Here is a 19223-nt window from a genome sequence, read left to right on the forward strand (position 1 = left end):
CACTGGAGCCATTGGGAACAATATTTAAATTGTCTGAAGATTAGAATTTCTGTATGTTATACTTTCATATGAAACATGTTAATGACACATAAATATGTATATGAATTAGCATGCATTCTTTCTGTTCGATCAACAACGAAATCATGAACAAACAAATATTATATTTCATGGAAATAAATGTTTTGTTCCTTTTCCCTTTCATTTATTTAACATTTACCAGTGTATATTCCAGCCAATTTATTACCTCATGTCGTAAATGAAAAATAAAACATAAAGCAAGCTTGTAACAAAATATCATATAATAATAATAAAAAGAAACGTGAAATAAATAATCTTTTAGTAAAAAGATGAAAATAAATTATATAAACTATAAAGTAACGTAACATTGCTTCTTGATTAAGAATCAAATAAATATAATGTATCGCTTCATGCTGTTATAATATTTAGAATATTACAAGCAACTGCCATTTCATTTTCTTCTCTAACTCAACAGTCCCTGAAATATTGAAGTATCGACATTTTCCTTCTTTTATACATATATATCAATCTCCAATATACAACTAATAACTATAGCCAATTATAAAAATATCATTCGAGCGCGATATCTGAACAAATGTCAGTATTCTATTGTCGTAGAATTTTATATAAAATATCAGAAATACGAGTCGTGGCTTTGACAATTTACTACGTATGTAAAAGCACTGTAGTGAATAATTTTTAGTGCGCTAATCCTTTGCGGCCTTTCATATTTCTTTAATTTTCAAAAATGAAAATATAGCAAAAGAAAAAGGAAAAACCGATTCTTCTGTAGTAGAATTCCCAACAATACATTATTCCCAATGTACGCAAAAGGAAAAATTTCTTATTTGAAAATTAATACTAATGCAAAAAAGTGAACAAAATAAAACCGCAAAGGATTAATTCAGTAACATTAACGATTGTGCGCAATTAATATCACTTAGTTATAATAATGATTTGAAAATGACGTTGTTACTTTAGAAACATCTCACATTCTCATCTGAAAAGACTTACAAACTCTTTAAAGTATCCTTAAAATTTTTCTGTGAATGCTGACGAATCGATCAATTTAACTGTACTTAGTTCTATTTATCGTAAAGTATTTTAAAATCAATAATGAACTGAAAAAAAAAATTAACAATCTAATTTCTACTAATTAAAAGAAATTTGCGGTATTCAGCATTTTCATAAAATTCCTTCGTATACGTTCAAATAATAGTTTTAGATGTAATGAGCATTAGAAATGGTTCTAATATCAAAAAGTACCAATGTAATAGCTGTTACATATACTACTGAGAATCGGTACTATTTTTTATTGCAATGTTTTTATCATTCTCCTCGTTCTTCTCTTCTTTATCTTCTTTTTCATCCCTTATCTCCTCAATTTTCTCTACTGTATTTTCATTCACATGACTAAGAGTACTTTCTGTGTTTACAATATTCTTTGAATTTACATCAGACAATTCTTTACAATCATCTGGCTCTTTTTCATCATTTAGCACTTCTTCCTTCACAACCTCATTATTGCATACAGACGGATTATTATTTTCTATCACAGAATGTGTTTTGTCCTCTAACGAAGACACAAAATTATCCGTCACTTCCTCTGTATTTTGTTGTACTGTAACTTTGTCTTCGATATTATCACAGTCATTGTTTACAATTTGCTTTGTAACTTGTTCCAATGATTGCTGATTATCTTCATGATCTTCTTCCTTAACAACATTTTTCGAAACCTCCTTACTTTCATTTGGCACAAGTTCCTCATTAGACTGAACATTATCTGGAGCCAATGTCTCGGAAGACATATTACTATTTTCTTGCAAATTCTCTGACGCATTATTCACAAATGAACACTCATTCTTCTTCTCAAAATAATTTTCATTCGTATCATCTTTTGCAATGTATTCAGAATTATCTGTACCTGACACAGAAATCATAGTTTCTTCTGTTGTTTTCGTTGAAGACTTTTCTATTACAATCTGATTTTCATTTGTGATGTTCATCTGCCCGTTTTCTACACTGGATGCATCTGTTTCCTCACATTTGGTTTCCTGCAATGTTTCATTATTCTCCGTTGTAACATTATTCTCAAGTTTTATTTCATCAGAAGCTATTGAATATTCCTGAGTTTCACGTTTTTGTGAAACATTCATGTTCGAAGAATCGTGCTTCGTTATGTTTGTATTTCCTCTCGTAGGCCTTGGCGATTTGATGGAATTAGATTTTTGCGGATCCTTCTGCACATAAGATCTAAATTCAGTTTCGCAATGTTTGTATGCAGTTCCATCATTATCTTTCCTCTGATGGAGCGAGTATTTCGTCTCGTTCTCTTTCTTTCTCTGTGAATGAGATCTTTTTAGATTAGAAAACTTCTGATTGTTGGAAAAAATTCCCTTTGATTTATCTTCGAATGATTTTTGACGAAAGAAACGTTCGCCTTCAGACGGCGGGGCATCAACATCTGAATGGCTGTATGTGACACGAGTTCTTTGTCGAGGTCCAACCCTTCCTGTTCCAGCTATGCTCGGTGAATTCACTAAAATTTAAACTTCAATGAAGCACAATTTTCATATTTAACAAATATCATGTGCAATGAAACGTATATATGATACCTTTGACACTCATCACGGGTCCTTTTGTTACGTTATTTTGATTCACTGTAACTTTAATACTCTTCTCTGTTGCAACAACAGTTCTTTCTTCAGATGTTGGCGAGACTGGAGTTTTCATTGTTGTGTTATTTCTATGTTGCTCGTATATATTATGAGACCGATTGTCATAGTTACCATAAAAATTCTTCGATGAGCCACGATGAGAACGGTAACCACCGCGAGTATAATTGACATGTTCATTATCTTTAAAAAAAAATTAGTTTTAATGATATGTTCATAAAACAAACAGAAGTTTAATAATAGTTCAACATACTATTAGCATGATATCTCCTGTCAGAATCCTTGTGATCTTTTTTTGCAAAATCTCCTAATGTAGGCCTCGATACTTGCTTTACTACATCATCTATAATATGTACCTATAATGTAAAACATTATATTATTATCAAATTACAAGCAATAATGATTTAAAATATTATGAAAATTTATTCATACTTTATCATTATCCCATTCTCTACGCCAATTGCCCTCTGCAGTTCTCTGTCTACTAATACGATCCTCATCAATACGGTTCCTTTCTGCTCTCCAGGCATCATATCCTGGTTGAGATTCATCTCTGTAATTTCCTTTATTTGGTTTATTATCCTATATGTAAAAACAAAGTGCTGTATATTATAATTAAAGTAACTTAATCAATAAATATAACATTACATACTTTCTGACTACTCTCTCTTCCACCAGGTTTCCTTCTGCAATTGCCTCTTGACAGTTTGTGATGAGATTTATTCCCAATGCTATCTTTCATATATTCCACACTAGGTTCTTCTCGTTCAGAATCTGCTAAAAAGTTGTATTTAGGATCCGGTGGTGGTCCTTCTCCCTGAATGATATTTTTTTTTCAATATTTATATTATTTTTTAAAGTGTTGCTTAACAAGCACATACATACACATGTGTAGATATAATAAGAAATAAAATTAATGTAAAATTCCATTACATACTTGAGCAAAAGTATGGATTTTTTTTCCTTCACCAGAATGAGGTTGGGGTATGTATTCATGTTTTTCTTTGGTTGATTTTGGTTTGGCTTTAGGAGGATTTGAAAACTCTGGTGGTTCTTTCCTTTCTGGCCAATCTTTTGACGGCACCATTTGCACCAATGCATTTAGTTTTGCTGCATTCTTTTTATCTTCTTCAACTTCCTAATATAGTAAAAGTAAATCGTGAAATTTCAATTTTATTCTACACTTTATTTTACATATTAAATGCAAACACTTAAATTGTAATTCCATAAAATTACATTTCAATTACAATATTTTAAAGTTTTATAATTTTTTCCATTTTATCACATTGCAACATATACCTCGTATCTTCTCCTAATTTCTTCATTTTGTTGACGAATTTTATTGATTTTTTCTTCAAGTGCACTAGATGCCATCTGAAATGTTAGAATTAAAGAGAAAAAATCAAAATTCATACTAAAAACAAGTGTTTCATTTAATAGTTATACACAGAATTTATATGCGCAATATTAATACAATTTTATATATGCAAAACAACTTCTTTTTAATACTAAATTTAAAAATACCTAAACTAATTTATTTGAAATATGGGTTAAAAAGTTTATTTGTTTATGTTTGCATTTACACAAAATTCGCACAAAAAGTAACAGTCGTTTTAAGGTCAAAGAAAGATGAAACAGAAATTGAATGAACGGCAGATATTATAAATTGAATAAATCAATCGTAATTAGTTGAACATTTTAAATAGCAAGATACATATTCGTGTCACGTTTTATCGTTCTACTTTGAAAGGCACTTCACTTCCGAATTCCTTATCCCTCAAATAAATATTATAAGCGACATACAATTTATCATATGTATAAAATTTATATTTATTATATTATTCCCTTTTTGAATACAGTACATAAACAATTTTGTAAATATGCACAAATTTTTGACGAAAAGAAATTAATCCACAGTATTAATCTACTACACGTAATACTACTCAAAATGACTGACTCTAATGTATTAATTTAAAATCGATTTAAACCCTTTGAAGGTATTAAAAACTTATGTCATTTACATATAAAAGCTCTATTTTTCAAAGATCAGCGTGTCCATATATAGACATGTACGTATATATTCATCAATTTATGTAAATTAAAAGAAAATTCAACGCGGGCAAAGAGTTGCTATGAATGTTCAGTGCATTAATGAAACTATCGTTTACGTAAAATAGGTTAACTGATGTATAATACTTTTCTCTTTAAAACGTAGCTATTTGCTCGAGTCGATCGTTTAATACAAAGTATAATAAAAATATTAGACGTAAAATAAACGAAACGTACGGTTGCAAGTAGTTGCAGTATCAAGAGAGAAAAAAATATTAGAACATCACGAAGCAGCGTTACGTTATTTCAGTTAAAAATCAGCCACATATGTCACTATTGAACACTACCCTTATTTTTCCTAAAAGGGATACATTAGCACACCACAAGCACTCACGGATGTTCTCGATGCGGATAAGAAAATTACCAGTGGTGGTAGTTCAGTGGTTTTCATCTTGAGATTCTTGTTTCATTTTTGTAAAGGTGGATATTATTGAGTTTTCGGAAGACTTCCAAGTTAACTATGTGAAAATTAGACATAAAATAAGGGCGCATTTGTTTAACGTTCGATTGAGTAACACGTGTGAATGTTTGAGTAATATTGAAGTATGTATTATACATTTTTGCTCAACTATGTGAAATATGTAAGATATAATAAAATTAATATTACAGTTCGTTTGAAATATCACACATTTCATAAATATTTTGTCAATTTTGTAAAGTGTATTGGTCAATGTAAATGTTGAATGAACACCACTGCATAGATCCGCCATGCGCAAAACATGTTAACTCTTTTCTTCGGCGTTCTGCGATAATCAGACATTTGACAACGTTCGCATCTTGAAATATAATTGTTAGTCGGTAGTTGGAAAATTGTGAAACTATGAAACACCGAAATTCCAAATTATCTTCTTGTTTTAATAAATTGTACCGTTTGAAGTGTCACGTCTATAATAAAGCGTAATCGATGACGTAAATTTGTAAACATTGAAAGCACACAGAAGGTCGGTTTGATAATAAAATTTCGGTGCAAAACATTTTGGAAGTTTTTTTGGAAATGAAAATAACGAAATCCACCGTTATACTCCTAATCTTTGTACTGATGTTATCGATATTTATGGCAAATGTCGCTGACTTAATCAATGTTGATAGTCATGTACTAGATGATTCTTTGCTTAACAAAGAAGTGAGGAAAGAATGGTCACAGCCAAAATTTTACGATATCGGAACATCATTCAATCATTTAATTTGGTTTCTGCAGGTTTGTGTTTGATAAAAATGCTTCTTTAACTATCTATAAATTGATATTGTTTATTGAATCTGAATTATCCTTAGGTATCAGATATACACATAAGTATATTTCAAGATTCATCTAGGATAACAGAATTAAAGGAATTTTGTAATATTACTGTGAATGCCATTAAACCTTCTGTTGTGCTTGCTTCAGGTAAATTTAATTTACAATTACTACTATTTATTTAAACTTTTTGTTTATAATAAAATAATATGTCATTTGAATAGGTGATCTCACAGATGCAAAAGCCAAAGACAAAATGGGATCAAAACAAATATTAGAAGAATGGCAATATTATAAACAAGTTTTAGATGATACTGAAGTTAGCAAAAAAACATTATGGTTAGATGTAAGAGGCAATCATGGTAAAAATCATATTAAATAATAAAAGAACTAGTATTATTTACAGCTATAAACATTTACATATATAATGTTATTTAAATTTGTTTTAGATAATTTCAATGTACTAACTCTTGAGTCAAAAAATAATTATTACTCGAACTATTCCATTCAAGGAAAAAAACATCCAAGGTCCTACATGTACACTATAAATATTGGCTCTGAATTGTATACATTCATTGCAATAGATGCATGCTTAAAACCTGGTCCAAGGAGACCGTTCAATTTTGTTGGCATGTTAGATGAGCACGAAATTAATACTATATATACTTTAGTAAATAAGTCCCAGGAAAATAATGCAGATTTTATAATATGGTTTGGTCATTACCCTACATCTTGTATACTTTCGCAAACTAATACAGGCATAAGAAATATTATAGGTAATAATTAGTAAAATGTGTATGTTTATTTACATATTATTTTAAAAATATCATTTACAGAAATATTTTAGTACAAAGTGCTATTGATAGCAAGAAACTATCTTAAAATACTTTTTTAGGCAGACATAAAGAGAGTATGGTATATCTTTGCGGACACTATCACATGCTTGGTGGAACAGTGCCTAACATGTATACATTACAACAAGCAGGATTTCTTGAATTAGAGTTAGCAGATTGGAAAGACAACAGAATGTAAAGTATTTATACCATCAATTTATTATAAATATTTGTAGAATTCATATTAAAATTTTATTGAATTTTATAAGTAAATTATACATACTACTTTTCGTGTCATGTTATAAGATGTGTGTTAAAAATGAAAGGGATTAAATAATTACTGTACACTTATTCTCAGGTATCGTTTAGGAGCAATAGATCATGGTCAATTTTCTTTCATTGATCTACAGCACAAAGAATGGCCTGTAGTATTGATCACAAACCCTAAACATGCTTTGTACACAATGCCTAGAAAAGAAAATATAATATCTGTTATTAAATCTACACATATTAGGTAAACTTTTTAAAATAAAGAATATTTTCCATTGAGTTTAACTAATAATCGTTTTAATTATGAAAAATATTACACTATTTTTGATTTTTATCATTGTCTGTTACTTTCTTTTTGTAGGATATTGGCATTCTCCATATCATTAATAGAATCTGTTAAAGTTCAATTGGATGATGAAGCTTGGTTTGTATGTGAACATGTTAAAGGACCACTGTATATTTTAAGATGGAACACAACTAATTACAGAGAGGGAATACACTATATTCGAGTTCAGTAAAATATATTCTCTTTCCTATTTATTCTTCTTCTAATGTTTTGATGATATTATATAACAGTTTACATACTGGAAATTAATGAAATGGACTTTAATTACAGATAAGAGTCACAGATGCAGATGGTAGAGAAACAATAGTATATCAGCCATTTGCCCTTGACGGATCACGTTTATCATTTCGTGTATTACCTAGACTTATACTTATGTCTAATGCCAGTAATATCGTAAGTAACGTAAATATATCATACCATAATTATATTAGAACAGAAACTTCTATATTAATGGAATTTCTTTCCATTCAGTTTCAATTCCTATTTGAAATGATATTGATTTCACTTGTAATCCCATTATGGTTACTTCGTTTTCTCCATATATTGTACGTGAGTAAGTAAATTATGTGTTATGCAATATTGTACAAATTTTATAAAAATAGAATTTTTAATATAAAATTTGAAGAGGCACATTTTTTCATCAAATGTAAATTAAAATTTTCCCATGATTAGGGAAACAATTGCATCGACCAAGACTCAGGATAAAGTTTTTTCATTTGTGGCTTAGAAAATTGTGGGTATTATCTACGGTCGACCGTCTGTTTTATCCATTAGTACTGTATGCGTTATACTTAACAGTTGGTAAGTAATCTTAAGTATTTGAAATCTTACTTGTCCTTATTTTAAAATAAAAATTAAGCTCATTTTGTAAAAGAAGAAATATTCATTGTTAAGGTCCATGGGCTGTTGGTGAAGTAATTGAAAATCAAACAGGCGTAATTTTTGCTTGGGGAACATTTATTGGGAATTCTTTCTTACCTGGTGCCTTTACCTATGCTTATGGGTTTTTCCAATTGTTTTCCTTCCATCTACCACTAATGCTAATCTTAGCTAACAGAGTGGATAAACGGTGGAGTAATTTTACTATATATTCACGTTTATGAGTAAAGAAGCAAAATTAGATTCATAATGATTAACAAAACTAAATGATTTCACAGATTACAAAATATTGAGCCAGATGATAAGCCATTATCTAAGATTTGCTTTTTCTTACAATACTTGCCAATAACATTGTTAATTATAATGCAAACGTGCATGGCTTATTTCTTTTGGTTGGCATATGGAACATTAGCTACTATAATATGCCCTTTACGCACTTGGAGCATCTTTTTAGCAATCATGTTGTGGCATCAGGTAGATACAATGCCACTTTCATGCTTAAGGTGTGTATCACAACAAAATTGATTAAATTGATAAATGATTAAAAATCTTGCAAAATGTAAATTAATTATCCATTTTTAACTATTTACATAAGGCACATATTCCAATAGATAGATTATTATTAAGCTTTTTCACTATTCTTTCTATACTATTATACTAATTGTGATTTTTTATTATAAAGGTCTGCCGCAAAAGTATGGTCTCCTATGCGTTAATTTAAACAAGATACAATAACTTGCTACAAAATTGAAGCAAATCCCTACTATTTAATTTATATAATTAACAAATTTTCATACCCCTGCGTAAATATTAGTAAATTCATAAAAATATATATGTTTATATGTATGTATTGTTTTTTAATCAACTCATTTATTATATAGTTAATTTTAATAGGCTGTTATACATTCGTTCTTCTGTCTAGTAAATGTGGAGAGTGTTTCATTAATTATGCATCAAAATTAATTGTAATAAATTCCGCAAATCTGGATTAGCACAGTAAAAGTAATTGAAACAAGTTTTTTTGATGTGTTATTTAAGCAAAATTGAAGTAATTATGATTACTATTTGCAATTGTACATTATAAGTCAATGAGTTTGTTTAAAATATATCACGTTATTTACTAACTGATAGGGTTACACTGAAGACTGTTAATATTTATTGCATGATTTTTAATGCCAGTTATTTAATTTAAATACTTCACAGATAATCAGATATTGCATTAAGCTATTTTCAAAGATGTGTGTTCTTAATAATATTACTTTATGCAGCCACTTCTTTTAGTATTTCACTTTTTCTTGTAATAATTTGTTTCAACTAATAGTTGATATGCTTCCATATTATATTTCAGTTTTTAATAAATATTATAAGATATAATATGTATGAGAATTTTTATCTATAGGAATAAGACAGAAGAGAATGCACTAGCATATAATATACAAATAGCTATTTTACATATGATACAAGAAAGGAAAATGTTTCCTTTCATTTTTTAAGAGGCTTTAAATTTGAAGATAACAATATCTCTTATAAGCGTTTTAATTCTAATGTTTAGATTCATTTTGAACTTACTTGTGTATATACATATATATACATATATTAATACTGTTCAGCTAAGTTTCATCTCTGTGATAAAAAATGAATCTAAAAAGTGAAAGTGACATAGTAAAATGAAGAATTGTAATATTTTCAACATGTAAAAAGTGTCATTATTACTATGGAAAGTAATTTAGAAATTATAAATTTCTTTAATATCTTTGTCTTTTTTAGGCTATACAATTGTATTTTGTTTTTAAACATTAAGATTAATTGGAAAAACATAAAATGAAATGGAAGAATGGAAAGACCTTTTTAAAATGCAAATCAGCATTTCCTTTGAAAATAGATTTTATCGCTGTCCCATATTTTTCTACAAACTATCTAATTATTATTGTTCTTGAACATGATCTCAGAACTGTAACTGTGATTTCTGTAGACTAATGATTCCCAATCATTCACAACCACAAATTTCTTCCATAAATATGCCAAACTGTTTACAAGTTTGCAAATTGTGGCTAAAAGATTGTTTTGTTAAGTTGCAAAATTTATAACTTATTAAAACCATTATTTATAAGTATGTATAATTTTTTTGTACATTATAATTCATAATACATATATCTACAAATTTTGATAAGTATATTTTTTGCATATTTAGTAAATTAATGATTATTGGGAATCATCATGATTAATTTAGTTGTTTCATAAAATATGAATGTTTAATGTATTTTATGAACCACTAAAAGGAAAATGAAAAATACTATTATTTTCAAATGTTCAATAAGTAGCATAAAATATATTCTTAATCTTGAATAATAAAAGTATTCTGCATATGTACAATATAATTATAAAGTATGCAAAACAATAATGCATGTAAGTGTTAATAAATGTTACATACACAGATTGAGTGATTATAAATTCAATTCTCATCAATGACTCAAAGTGTTATTGATTTTTATATTAATTCACTCTAATGATATAATTTGTATAAATTTATTGTAAGAATATCATTAGCTCATTCAGTTAAAAATAGCCTGAACTCTAAATAAAATTTTTAAATTTTCAATCTGTAGAATATAAAACCATATGATGCAGTAAACTAAAAATTATATGTGAAAATATACTTTGTAAAATCTTCGTAATCAATTTATTAACGAAAAATGTGTTTACAATACACAACATTCTTTTCCATTTCAGTTAATTATAATTTGCAAGAAAAATAAAGTAAATTTAATAACTTAAAACTTTTTATGTTTCATGTTGTCTTCTTATAAACAAATCGATATAGTTGTGATTAATGTCCCACGATTGATTTATGCTTATCCACTTAGAAATTTTGAACTTCGTTTTATTCATTAAAAATTTCTTAAACGAATTCGGAAATCGTGATTTTTCCTTTCAAGTTAAGCAGTCTCGTAATAAATACATATTTCTAACCATTGTGCGCATGCTCAAGCAGATGCGATTACGTAGTGCAGTTACGTATTGTTTTGAGAATATATTATCAAGATTTTGAAGCATACACAATTAATTTTTTTGTTTGAATATAGCAATACATTTGTAAAATTCACTAATCATCGAAAAACAAACAAATGACAGTAAATGGGGAAACATCTTCTGCTCAATGGGCACTGGATCTTTTGGAACCTACACCTGACGATTATAAGAGAAGTTTTTACGATTATTGGCCCTTAGCTACTGGTTTTTTAACAGGTGCTGGAGGATCTATCGTAAGAAATATGCTATTAAAACTACCGCTTCATACTGGCAAGTGGAAAGAAATACAATTATTTTTTTTTATACGTCAAACTTAACCTAATAGCAAAATCTATTTCACAAAGTATTCTGGAAAGAGATAAACAAACTTCTTCAGTATACTTTGCAAATTATTCTCAGCCAAAAAGGGCATCTGTATTATGGACGTTTTCGTTGTAGCAAGATTGTTGTTTTCAAATTAATCATGTTCAAATTCTTAATCTCCCATTTATAAACAAAGTTACTATCTACAATGCTCTCTGTAATCTACATAATTGATCAGACAATTTTGAAATTACATTTTTATTTTATTATTTCTAATTTTATTTATTATTCTGTTCTTTACCACATTATAATGTAAAATGTCACATTTTGTTGTGTAATATACTTAATTCAGTTTAATCCCAATATAAACAGGATAAATATTCAATTATAAATATTCATTTATTAGGTGCACATATAACTGTTTTTTCTGGCGCAATTTGTACTCTTTTGGGATGTGGTTTTCTGTTTATAAACGAAATTAAGAAATCTAGAAAAGATGCAGTACTGAGAGATTATATAAGGCTTCACCCAGAGCGATTTCCTGCACCACGTAAGTTACTAAACAGTTTTATGAATTCATTATTTTTAAACTGAAAATTATCATTGATAAAGATTTGTTTTTAATGTTTTAGAAAATAGAAAATTTGCAGACATGTTTGAACCATGGGTACCAGTACGTTAAAGAATTGAAATTTTTTTTACAAAGTAATGTAGTACTTCATTTAGTAGTGAATATATAAATAAAGTACATAGACTACAGTATGTTACAAGATGTATGTAAATTTACTCACTTTTTCTTAAATATTTAACTCCTAACACATACTTTTTTTTTTAAATCGTAAAAAAAATCAGTTTTTTTATCTGTGAAAATCTTTATTTGAACATATTTTTGTATGTTTACATTTATTGGGACAAAAAATAAAATATTTAATCAAAAACATTAATTGTATTATTTCAATTTACTGTATGTTTGTAAAATGTAGACACAATATCTACAATAGTCTAAACAACAAAAAGTTAATAATTTTTTTTTGTGTGATAAATTTCAAAGCAAGGTGCAGCACATAATCCAACATTACAAGAATTACAACAGCAAGGAGATTCTTTTGTTCTTCTTTTTCCTTTACTGTTTTGTTGTGCGTAGTATACCGCGCAGGATCTTCTTGGCGCTTGGTTTTTTATAGTTGGCGGAACAAAGTTGGGATAATGTCTTTCTGTTAACTATAATACTCCAGTATTTTCTGGCCGATCTGATTTTTTTTTACGAGTTTATCATTATTATAATTTTGTATCAACTCTTTCAATATGCTCGCTCGCAGAGTATGCTCGAGTTAACTCGAGTGTGCATATTTCTGCCATTATTGTCTGCTCGAATTAATTTGAACATGCGCATTAAGGGGTTAATATTCTAATTGTATGTGGATGTGTAAACATACAAAGTATTTCTATTATTAGTAGCCATTATGTACATTATGAATGATAAGCATTCAGGAAACATGAAACAGAAAAACAAGATTTTCTTTAAATCAATAAGTGTTTAGTAACCAAAATGACATCCATTTTTTTAAATAGGAAATTATTGGGTTGTTATGCATCATATGAAAGTGATTGTTATTCAACAATATATGATCAAAAAAGATTGAAATCAAATGGAGTAGAAAATGAAAAATATAGATGTATAAAACAATATGTGTAATAATTGAGTAAATATATGAAGATAATAAGTTATGGCATTGCATAAAACTTTAATAAAAGTTAATAGAATACTCTTTCGTTTAACAATATTTTAATTCATAGCTTTGTTATAAGTATATTTTATTGCATAAGTACATTTTATTGTTATTAATAGTCGAACTTCGTATTTTTAAATATTATTTATATAAACAATAACAAATAAGAATTGATTGAATTCTTTCTAATTACGATTCTAGTTTATAATGATTTTTATTTTTTTTCAGGGTTATAATTATCATTGTATAGACCAGTTCCTTTTGAATCTCCTAACCAGGGATATTTATTTGGACATTCCCTGCATGTTTCTAAATACCTATAAATATGCTTGTTGTTATTTGGTATTTGAACACTAAATTATTTGATACCCGTCAATATAAATGTTTACATATTGTTATATATTTACCTTGTTGTAGTAAAATTAGATTCTGTGGGCTTGAAGTCTAAGGCACATTTATTTGCATTATTGCATGGTGGTCCAGGAAGGTTCTCTTTCTTTTTACATGACCATCCTTCAAAATTATTCAAAGATTTTATTGGTTTTGGATCGGTTATCCATGTAAGTGCTTGAGTAGCTGTTACAAAGTATACATCAGGTCTGTGAACATGTAATGTATATTTACATAATGAAAGTTTAAATTTATATCAATAATTCGAAAAAATTTTCACAATGGATTAATAATTTTATTCAACATGTAGATGCAAGATCTTATGCATTGTATCTTACTATTTATATGAATTGTAATATAATATAAAAATTATTTTGTACTTACAATGTTACTGCCCAGTCAAGAAACTTGGACAGACCACGTTCAAGTTCCTTTATCTGGAACCAATTAGTATGGAAAGGCATCATGTATGGTGCTCTATTTTGTTCATAGTAACGATTAAAGTCTTCTTGCAACCAGTCAAAAACTTCTTCAGGATCATGATTGTGAAGCACACATTGGTCCAAATATGGACAATGCCCTCCTTCATAGCTTTCAACATAATGAGCATTTAATGGTAATTCCCATACACCTAAAAACAAATGAAATACATTTCCTTTCTCTTTTATATGTTATGTTTGTTTTTTATAATATAAATCAAATTATGTTACCTGGGAATGTTTTTGTAGGACATGTGCCTGCTTTACATTCATGTGGAATTTTGTAATCAAGAGTATATGGCCAAATTGGTACTTTTAATGGAGAGATTCCGATACTACTGTCATATATATAGCCAAAATCTTCCAGCACTTTGTACTGAGTATTTCGACCTGGCTTTAAATATGGTGCTCTCATACCCACAATTTCACTTGTTGAGATATTACTAAAATGCTTAAGTATCTCTCGCATTCCTATCATTTCTCCAACCCATTCCTCATAACCTTTATCTTCCAACCCCTTTTGCAAACTAAAAATGTAATATTACATGTTTTAAAATCCTAGAAGAATTAGTTTATTCTCAGATTCGGCGAGATTAATACTCACGATATAGTTTCAGTGGCGATTTCATGTCCATCATGTGCTAAGCTTTGAACCATATTATAATTACAATATTCATGGGAAATAAAGAAGGTACCTTTCAAGGGGCAGTTATTTGGATTTAATCTGTCAGTGGCAAATATTTTTTGATAATGATCAAAATTATTGTGATTTATTGCTCCATCAAATGTCATTATTATCATTTGTGGGGTCTGAAATCAAAGAAAATCATATAAAATGGATTTCCAGAGATAATTTTTAAAGATAATAAAGAAATAAAATATACTTCATCAGGATGAAGACCACCAGGAATTATTGTACCATCCCTTGAACAAAAGCAGTAGGGTAATTGACAGTTTGCTAGATCACACTTTTCTGCTAAATCAGTTGGTGGTTCAGTAACAGGTGGTGGAGCTGGCATTGCAGGAAATTTCATATTAATTCAACATTAATAAAAAATTATGTAGTGCATAATCATTTTTAAAGGAAATACATACTTGTAGCAATAGGTCCACATCGAGCTTCATTTTTGAAAGTGCAAAATTTACTAATGTCATCAAAATGTAATCCAGATGGACACCTGTTTAGATATGGATAGCCATCGACACACTGTTGATGTTACATTAACAATTTTAATTGAAACTTGTTATTAAATACTCATTATCTTATTACTATAGAAAGTTTTCTTTACATATACATTATTCATCTTTAATTTTAAGTTTAAGTGTAATTACCTGATAAAATCTTCTGCATGTTGCTGGATCTGCAAAATTACCATTGCCTTGACCTTCAGGACATCTAAATTCTTCATCTTTTCTTTCTTCCTCTTTTTTTCCATTTTTCTGTGCATAAACTAAAAAATAAATTTATGTGATTTATATTGAACGAATAGAACAATATTTCAAGGATCTTTCTTCTCTTTGTATTCTTTTTTTTTTTATTGTCTTAGAAAGAAAGATCATTTTGTAATTGCAATAATTATTATAATTTCAAAAAAGGAATTTTCAAGTAACAACACTTTTTACACAAATATTGTAATTAATCATAAATTATAATTTTTTGTATCAGACAGAATTATACAACTACAATCAAAGTTTCATTTAATGAAATGCAAAAACGATTCGTTTATAGAAAAACCCACATAGAATAATCAACAAATTGGAGAATCTTTAACAAAAGGTCAAGGTTGAATATCCTGCTTTTCCACATCGAACATTTCATTATTCACGTTCCACTTTTACGCGTCTTTCTTTTCCATTTGACTACAGGTACACATCATATTACACATAGGATAAAATTTTTAAATTTGTACAAAAATTTACAGATCATTGACATTTGTACGTAAAATAAATAAATGTACTTGAAAGAAGTTCTTTGAAAATTCAACGACACTACTTATAATCGTTAAATAAATCCTTCGACGCTAACCGATCGTTTGAATGATGTGACGTTCGATTTGTATTACGTCCGAGTCACTCGAGAACTTGATTTGTAATATACATATACATGTATATGTATATACACGCAGGTAAATGGAACAAATTTGAAGTGTGTAGCGTATACAGAAAGCTATAAATGCTTATAGAAAATGCGGGAGAGAAATTCCAAGTGTATCCATAGACAAGAGTCGAGAAAGTGAGGGTCATGCTATAGCGAAAAGATTCCAATGTACGAGGACATTATGGCTAATATAACTGTTCAGGTCCGATCGTTTGTATTATACTTTTGTTTATCGGTATATTGATTCGACCACGCGGTAAGTAAACTTTTATATAATAAGCAGTACACTTGTAACATTTTTAAGTAAATTTTAAATATGTAATGCACGAATCTTGATAATAGTCTAGAATTAACGATATTCAATATTAATATGATTACTAACAAAATCGTATTACTTATTTACAAACATACATCGCATACAGGTTTTAAAAGTTTTGACCTTTTAGAAGGGGACGAAAATAAGAGCAAAGTATTTTCCAAAAACAAGATTCGGAATATTAGGCGCATATTAGCCGTACGCCCGTTACGTGGGCAAACTGATAAGTTCAAGGACCAACATTGACTCTCGTGCATTAGTAACCAATAAAATGTACAGACCGTATCTCGTGCTTAATATTTTCCTCTAACGAGCGCTTTCCAGTTTGTCAAGTAAAAAAATTAAATTCTCAACGTTTTCTATTGGAATAAATATAACTGCAAGGATATAATTGGAATTTCATTCGATCGTTCACAAAGTTGGTCACACTGAAATTACGGCTAAGAAACTCATTTAAAGCGCACAAACTACTTCTGAATCTTCTGAATCATGGTTTTTAGTCAACTTGTCAATCGATGCATCGTTATTAAACCGTCGCGATGTTCTTTAGACGATCGTGTTTGATAATCGAGCGGAAAATCTATAGTCATGGGGATAGTTCTTATTCCAAACACGGATTGGAAAAGGGCGTAACCTGATTGATGCAATTCTGTTTCTACTTAACTTTAACGTGAGGTTCTATAGAGCAAAAACTATGTACCGGGTGGAACATTTTATTTTCAATGTACTATAAAAATTAATTTTTTTATGTAATAAAAATTTCCAAAAAGTGCCACAAGCGTTGTTTTTAATTAGTTTACAGTGTATTGTAGAATTCGATCTATATTACGAGAGTTTTAGTTTTTTTTTTCTTCTTTTGATTTTATATATGTATACGAGTATGTAAACTATAAAATGGGATTTCAAATTTGGAAAGTACAATCGAACAGATTTAAAGTGAAAGAAAAAGCGTATCCCCGTGGCCATGATCGAGCCAACGAATCAGGAAATTACGCATGGTTGAACATTTAATTCGTCGGGGGAAGATTCAGATTCAAGCATATTGAAATCTCATGCAGATGGACTGCCAGGAGAAAGTAGCATCTCAGGAAGATACATACTTCTTAGATCATACATATAAGCACGAAATACTTGTTTCCTTTATAATGTCGACAATTTCAATTTGAAATCAATATTTCATAGAGATCTCATCGATATAATTAAGCAATAGATTCTATATTCTAGAATTGCAATAGATTTCGATATACATACTATGCAATGTAAAAAAATGTGAACTCTCTGTGTCGTATAATCTCTTTGAAAGAAAATTTCTATCAATGAAATTCCTACACTTGAAGTTTGCTTTACACAGTTTTTGTTCAGTCAGAAAACTGCGATAATATTTTATACGGTTCTGTCACTTTGACGCAACTTTTTCACTGCCTTGTCGGGAATGTCAATATTCACGTAATACGGAAATTAGCAGCGATAATTATTATACATTATAATATTACACATTTATATACCCTTTAGTTTTCATAAACGGTGTAATTAAGTGAGGGTTAGGTATACAACACAACACAATAGATTTCACAAAATTACCCGGCCGTACACGCGACCACGAATTAATCATCACCAGAGGGCACCGTATCCTCATAATAATCGCACCAGCTGCTCGTATTGGAGCGAGTCTCACGCGCGTGCAGATGCTAAAAAGATCGGTTTAGTGGCAAAGTGGAAAGTGAAGGTACCGCTCTGGCAATGACGTTGTGGTAAATCGTTCAGGTGCAACGTGATGCACGCACACCATGGATAGCCTGTGTTGTACGCCATGTACGTAAACGACGAAACTTATGTAAACAGTAGTGAAACCACCGACCGGGAACCTAATTTAACGGCGCTTCTCTCGTGTCTGTCGGCGTGTCGGCCGGTTTGTTGCTTCCTCCGGCTTCTCGCTTTTTATCTGTGTCAACTTTATTTACGACACGCAATGCACGACAAATGAGAAACTTTCAACTTCAGCCTCGTGGAAATTTTGTTTATTGTGGAGAATGTTGTTGATACAGCGACATACGCTCTGTGAATCTTTCAGATTTCTCGGAATTTTCTCCGAGAGTAAATTCAATATTTATTGGAAATTTCAAGAAATATATATGTATATGCTTTGCGCGTATTAAGGGGTTTAAATTTATTTCTATTGTAGTCATAAAATCTTTCAATGTCGTGACAATTTTGGACGTAAATAACGAAAATCTATGATAAATCTAAATGTGAAATATGTCGATGTACACAAGGTATTTCAGGATTTTTTGAATAAGTTTCATCAGCGTATTCTACGAGCAGAAATAAGAAAAAGAAATTTTATTCTTGAATGATTGAAGAGTTATTAGAATGTTGTAATTATTTTTTTAGAATTAATATCGACGTAGATATTTTTTGTACCGGTATGTCGATTGTAGGTTGATACTTTAAAACAGAGTGTTAATATTGGTTACATTGATACTACATTTTTTTAATAGTAAATTGTTAAATAA

At 29.3% G+C, this 19223-nt stretch overlaps 4 protein-coding genes across 7 annotated transcripts in view; 2 read left to right on the forward strand and 2 right to left on the reverse strand.

The window, feature by feature from the left end:
• Window positions 1-1193: 1193 nt before the first annotated feature.
• LOC108571564 (putative uncharacterized protein DDB_G0282133) lies at window positions 1194-5112 on the reverse strand. Of its 2 annotated transcripts, XM_017933634.1 has the most exons (9): window positions 4980-5112; window positions 3993-4067; window positions 3631-3831; window positions 3346-3510; window positions 3126-3275; window positions 2947-3049; window positions 2808-2876; window positions 2634-2738; window positions 1194-2557 (listed from the first exon to the last, which is right to left on the reverse strand). In XM_017933634.1, the coding sequence occupies exons 2-9, from the start codon at window positions 4065-4067 to the stop codon at window positions 1308-1310; spliced, it is 2118 nt and encodes a 705-aa protein (XP_017789123.1). In that variant the 5' UTR covers window positions 4980-5112; the 3' UTR covers window positions 1194-1307. The 2 variants fall into 2 exon arrangements, with proteins under 2 accessions (XP_017789123.1, XP_017789122.1); XM_017933633.1 differs by having other exon boundaries at window positions 2634-2876.
• A 684-nt stretch (window positions 5113-5796) lies between these two features.
• On the forward strand, window positions 5797-9161 carry LOC108571586 (transmembrane protein 62-like). The gene is made up of 13 exons (XM_017933660.1): window positions 5797-6000; window positions 6075-6186; window positions 6261-6398; window positions 6486-6812; window positions 6932-7064; window positions 7228-7383; window positions 7501-7648; window positions 7756-7878; window positions 7957-8038; window positions 8158-8286; window positions 8380-8554; window positions 8643-8867; window positions 9047-9161. Exons 1-13 carry the CDS (start codon window positions 5797-5799, stop codon window positions 9078-9080), a joined length of 1986 nt encoding a protein of 661 aa, XP_017789149.1. The 3' UTR covers window positions 9081-9161.
• A 2196-nt stretch (window positions 9162-11357) lies between these two features.
• Window positions 11358-12451, forward strand: LOC108571616. Of its 2 annotated transcripts, none has more exons than XM_017933692.1 (3): window positions 11358-11664; window positions 12104-12247; window positions 12330-12451. In XM_017933692.1, exons 1-3 carry the CDS (start codon window positions 11490-11492, stop codon window positions 12377-12379), a joined length of 369 nt encoding a protein of 122 aa, XP_017789181.1. In that variant the 5' UTR covers window positions 11358-11489; the 3' UTR covers window positions 12380-12451. The 2 variants fall into 2 exon arrangements, with proteins under 2 accessions (XP_017789181.1, XP_017789182.1); XM_017933693.1 differs by having other exon boundaries at window positions 11358-11610.
• A 1183-nt stretch (window positions 12452-13634) lies between these two features.
• The window catches only part of LOC108571544, a 9163-nt gene continuing 3574 nt past the window's right edge, over window positions 13635-19223 (reverse strand). For both annotated transcript variants that reach the window (XM_017933611.1, XM_017933610.1), the window contains exons 2-9: window positions 15629-15747; window positions 15392-15503; window positions 15181-15308; window positions 14901-15106; window positions 14528-14823; window positions 14202-14448; window positions 13835-14026; window positions 13635-13744 (exon numbers count right to left, since the gene is read on the reverse strand). In XM_017933611.1, the coding sequence (XP_017789100.1) occupies window positions 13642-13744; window positions 13835-14026; window positions 14202-14448; window positions 14528-14823; window positions 14901-15106; window positions 15181-15308; window positions 15392-15503; window positions 15629-15747 (1403 nt within the window). In that variant the 3' untranslated portion in view covers window positions 13635-13641. The remainder of the gene's footprint in view (window positions 13745-13834; window positions 14027-14201; window positions 14449-14527; window positions 14824-14900; window positions 15107-15180; window positions 15309-15391; window positions 15504-15628; window positions 15748-19223) is intronic.

The sequence above is a fragment of the Habropoda laboriosa genome, unplaced genomic scaffold (genome assembly GCF_001263275.1).
Source record: "Habropoda laboriosa isolate 0110345459 unplaced genomic scaffold, ASM126327v1 scaffold40, whole genome shotgun sequence".
NCBI classification, from domain to species: domain Eukaryota; kingdom Metazoa; phylum Arthropoda; class Insecta; order Hymenoptera; family Apidae; genus Habropoda; species Habropoda laboriosa.